Consider the following 5,293-nt stretch of genomic DNA (forward strand, 5'->3'; position numbering starts at 1 on the left):
TGGTTATCTTATTATATAAAAACGAACTGGGTTGTGCATCTATTTATATATAAAAAGTATTTGATGGGTTAACTATAGAGAAGAGAAATAGCCTAAAAATTACCACAAAAAATAAAGTTATCCAACCGTTAATTTAATAGACTAATTTTTTTATAGCCATTAGATAAGATAGGAAGTCGGAAAAATTACCCAGCTATGCCATTATATATAAATATACTGGAAGAAAACGTTTCGTTCCTGTCAACCAAGGCAAAAAGGACGCACACTCAACAAAAAAATAAAGAACCTGCGCTCAGTTCTAAAAGGAAAAAACCCTGCGCTGGACTTCTAAAAAAAAGGAGGTGCGACCCTAAAACAAGGAGGTGCGCTGATGGTTAAAGAAAATGACACGCCCCGATAAGCTACCAAAAAAAGACGTGCTCTGTTTGGTTCAAAATAAAGAGATGTTGTTAGGAGCCTCCCCTACAAGTACATGGGCCTGCCCCTGGACGTGCACTTGGGCCTGGGCCATACTGGACTACCTCTACTACAAGTACCCTAGAGTAGGCAACAGGGAAGGCCATCCAGTGAATCACGGCTACGGCGGCTCGGCTCTTATCCCCTTCCTCCTCCTCTCTTGCCAGGAACCCTAGATATCAATTCTTGTAATCTCCTCTGTAATCGCTACCAAATCGAACCCTGTGAGCGAAGCGTTGCTAGTAATCGAGAGATCTACCTCCACCCTTACATCTGGTATTCAGAGCCAGGCCACCACCCTTCCACCCCTTAATTTTCCCCAATTTTTTTCTCCCAATTCCTACAATTCCACCGGCGACAACACCATGCCCTCCGTCAAACCACCAGAGTGGGACGCCATGTCTGCCAAGGAGCAGTTGTTGTGGTATCTCGAGAGGTTATGCGCTCAGGCGGACGAGATGTGCTCAGCGTTGGGTATTGCACGAGTGGGTGACCCTCCCATGGTCACCTCGCTTGTCGATCTGGCGGCCTCAACCACGACGGATGCCTCACCTGCGCCCGTCCCCGACGTCTCCTCCTCCACAACCAAGTCCATGGAGGTCCTCGAGGTCATCTGTGATGCGTCCACTGCCTTCATTGTCAGGGCGCCCATCAACTGTTCGGTGGATGGCTCGACCCAAGTCTCTACTGTCGTCAGCCTCAAGGAGATCCAGGACGCCACCACCACCGTCCACCCCAAGCCCATGGTCGATCTCATCCACCAGGAGGTCGCCGCCGAGATCGTCACCCTGGTGCCAACCACCACCAATGTCAGCCCCAAGACCAGCGTGCAGGAGCGGGACGACTCGCCACTACCCTCCATCCACACCTCCAACCAAATAGCGAGCGAGGCGGACCACAGTGCGGTCCTCATCGTTCCCAGCAACTTGGTTGCACCAGAGCCAGCTAAGTGCTCGGCAGAATGCCCCGTCCATGTCGAACAACAACCATGGCCATCACCGATACAAGTGAAGATCAGGCACAGGGGACACGTATTCAGGCCAAGACCATGGCCATCGTTCAAGTATCATTCAGGTGCAGGCTGTTGCGAGGAGGCATGTTCAGAGCGTTTAGGCAAGACAGTGGTGATGACAAAATCGGGCAATGGAAGCTACAATGTGCAGCCAATTGTACTCACAGAGCATTAGCCACATGGTGTTCATCTCGTGGTGGAGAGCAAAGGTTTGCTGCTGCCACCATTGCGGAAGGGAACCAAGGCGCAACAGCGGCCGCACCCTGTTCAAGTGCAGTTTGCAAAGGATGAAATTGTTCTGTTCTGTGGCATCGTTCGTAGATTTATCACTCGTGATTCTGGTTGCGTGTGGTGGCCACCTGACCATCTACCAAGGAGGAGTGAATTGCAGGAATGGTTCTATCATACTCACTTGCAGACTTTGATTGTTACTTGGGAGTTGCAACCATGGCCGTCTTGGAAATTTTCCCTCATAGTTCTTCCAATACTGAGAGGTCTTAGTCGTTTCATTGCTGGTGCTGCTACTTTTTCACGCTTGAAGTCCACAGACTTTGCTTGTTGGGAATATCTGTTCTTGGTTTCCGCTAGTTGTAGTGAGATGATTTCTCCTTCTACTCATGCTGGAACAAATAGCAGGGAGTGCACCATCCAATCTGCTCTACACAGCTCTTTTGAACAATGTGAAAGGAGGGTTGCATGGACTCTCGGTTTTGTGAGGAAAACAAGTGATCTTAGGCCCCACCTTATGCACAAGTTTCAGTTTCTGTTACCACCCGACACTCCTCGAGCAGTACAGCTTTGGTCTGAACTACAAATTGTGGAATTTAGTGAGCATCACTTTATTATTCATATGCACATAAGTGAGTTAGCTAGTCGCTTTTGTTTTGAGAAATTGTGGAGCACTGGAGATTGGTCGCATCTCGTACTGGTGTGTACTTCTGTGCGGGGGATTCCTATTAATGGAAAAATGCTGGGAACAATACAGATTATGAGTATCTTGGTGCTTTGGCAATTTTGGCGTCAAGATAAATTTAAGGGGAGTGGACGATGCAGACCTGAACAATTATCTGTTGTGCCAGGAGCTAGAATTCAGTTAGTTGTACTAATCAGTTTTGAGTACTGCCACTTCAAGTTTCAACCAGATTGGATACTATTGATCAGGCCACCTGTGCAAGAGCGAACATCAGAGGTCAAATTTCCGTTGATCATGGGCAAATGTATTCTTATTTGCTTGAAGATTCAAGACAGGATTATCGTCACTCTAATCATACTCGGTAAGTGTATCCATCCATCAGCTGCACCTTTTGAACGGTATCATAGTCCCTTGTCCTTGGAGCTGATCAGCCATGTCGTAATCATCAAACTGGTTTCTGGGCTTGGATTACAACTTGTGTTGTGATGGAGGTGGACCCAATAGCAAGTACTGCAGCTTGGGAACATTTTTGTTGTCAGAAACTGATATCAACACGGTCCTATCATTTATTATTGGATTACAAGTTTGAGCGGATAATCAAGCGAGCACATCTTGCATATTTGGGAATGGTGGACTCCAGTCCTGCCAGAATGTGTATCCCCACTATACTTGAAGAGGATGTTCAGTGCAAAATGTTTATGGATCCAAGTCTTGACTCAGTATATACCATTGGAATTGCGTGCTCATATTTTCCTTGCCATATTTTGAGCGGGTTACCATGGAAAGCATCTGAATTAGATGTCCGACCCAAAGTAGCATACTACAGTACCATTGTACATCTGGCACTATATCTTTACCAACCTTGTCATACAGAAATAATGAAGAATTTTGTTATGACATTGGGGCAACAACACATCAGCAATTCTTTCTATGGCTTGTCTAGTTCCAACAGCAGTTCGGCAAAGAATCTTCCAGTACTTGAGGTGTGCAGAGCTATGCCCTATGAGCTTATGCCATATCTGGATTGTTGGATGGAAATCTTCCACTCACAGATTGTTGTCTATATAGTCTGGTGCTCCGTATTTTTGCTCTGTTCTGATCATTTGCTCAGGAATGCTACTGATCTGTTAGAGTCTGGCACGGGAATATACCGGTCGGGCAGGTCTTGGGACCCTGGAGGGCTTGCATTGTTGTTGCTAAGGAAATTAACTCGGCGGAAGATCTTTCACGGAGGAAGGTGCGCCATGATCTTGGTTGCCCGCTGTGTTGTCACCTCCCCAGCTTCTACTCTTCAACCGTCGACAATTATAAGGGCGGAGGTAATCAGCAAGAGAGCACAGGCCATGAGTGCTATGGTGCTCTTTACCTGCTCCGATCAGGAACATTCTCAAGGAGGGAGAGGTGTCAGCGCTCTCGCTGTCCGCTTCACGCAAGGCTCTGTCGACCACAAGTACTACATCGGCTTTAACAACGACTACTTCGTCGACAACTCTTTCGGATGGGTCGCCATCATCCACTACTACCACGTCGTTCAAGTCAACATGGCCTTCGACTGCCACCACGGCTTCGAGCTATTCAAGGACCATCAAGTGCAATGGGATCCAGGCGGGCGTCGGCTTGGGGTCAAGCCGACTTTCAAGGAGGGGGGATGTTAGGAGCCTCCCCTACAAGTACATGGGCCTGCCCCTGGACGTGCACTTGGGCCTGGGCCATGCTGCACTACCTCTACTACAAGTACCCTGGAGTAGGCAACAGGGAAGGCCATCCAGTGGATCACGGCTACGGCGGCTCCTCTCTTATCCCCTTCCTCCTCCTCTCTTGCCATGAACCCTAGATATCAATTCTTGTAATCTCCTCTGTAATCGCTACCAAATCGAACCCTGTGAGCGAAGCGTTGCTAGTAATCGAGAGATCCACCTCCACCCTTACAGACGTGCCCCTCAAAAAAAAAAAAAAGAGACGCACGCTAATTCCTAGCTTTCTATATGCATGCATGCATTTAGCTGAAAAAAGAACGTGAATGTGTGCCCTTTACATATGGATGGCAAGCCTGCAGGACCTGCTGAAAAAAGTGTGCATAGAAGCCCTTGATATATGCGTGTATGTGTGCCTCCAAAACTTTGTCATGCCACATCTAGCCCCAAACTTTCCTCTTCACCCCATTGTAGTGATCCTGCTAGTCTTCCACTTCATCTGTTTGTTCGCCCATTGTTGCCCAGATCTTTTCCACTCTGTTGTCGTACATCTTGATTTGAGATTTTAGATGTTGGTTTCAGTGACATAGCAGCAAAGAGCTCGCATGACATGATGAATTTCTGTAGCTCCTCCCCTCATGGACGAGCAGTTCATTGGTGGCCTCATGATCGATGTAGAGTTGCATGAAGATGAAAATTTCTTAAACTACTCACTTTGTGGACTGGAAGTTCGTTGGCAGCCTCGCGGTCATATAGAGGTGCCAGAACAACCAATATTTTCGAGCTCCTTGCCTTGCGGACGAGCAATTCATTTGCGGCCTTATGCATGGATGACAAAGCTATAATGGAAATCAAGGGGTAATCAATACTGGACTTGCCAACACCCAAGCTTGGTAATGAATTGTAATGAACAATAATCAATCCATGTGAGCATTGTAATGAACAATAATCAATCCATGTGAAGTCCTGGGAGGGGAAGACCGAGTTTGGCGAGACAGACCGGACAAGCAAATCAAGGTTTCGATTAGTGTAATCTCTGCTATAGATGATGAGTGGGTGAGCCTGAATCCTTGAGCTGTAAATTAGTTTTGTATTATTTTATCTTCATATTCTCTTTGAATTTTAACCGGGACCATTAATCCCACTCATCTAGACAAGTTGTTAGACGCTGAACTCAGTGGTGGAACTGCGGTGGGCGGCTCAGGCTGGTGACCAAAT

The 5,293-nt window shown here is 47.2% G+C and overlaps 1 protein-coding gene across 1 annotated transcript; it reads left to right on the forward strand.

Annotated features, from left to right (window-relative positions):
* Positions 1-572: 572 nt before the first annotated feature.
* LOC147978708 (uncharacterized) lies at positions 573-4,309 on the forward strand. The gene has a single exon (XM_087546498.1). The coding sequence runs from the start codon at positions 822-824 to the stop codon at positions 1,641-1,643; it is 822 nt and encodes a 273-aa protein (XP_087402624.1). The 5' UTR covers positions 573-821; the 3' UTR covers positions 1,644-4,309.
* Positions 4,310-5,293: the final 984 nt, after the last annotated feature.

Source organism: Triticum urartu, chromosome 3A (genome assembly GCF_056163025.1).
Source record: "Triticum urartu cultivar PI428250 chromosome 3A, HENAU_Tu73, whole genome shotgun sequence".
NCBI classification, from domain to species: Eukaryota; Viridiplantae; Streptophyta; class Magnoliopsida; order Poales; family Poaceae; genus Triticum; species Triticum urartu.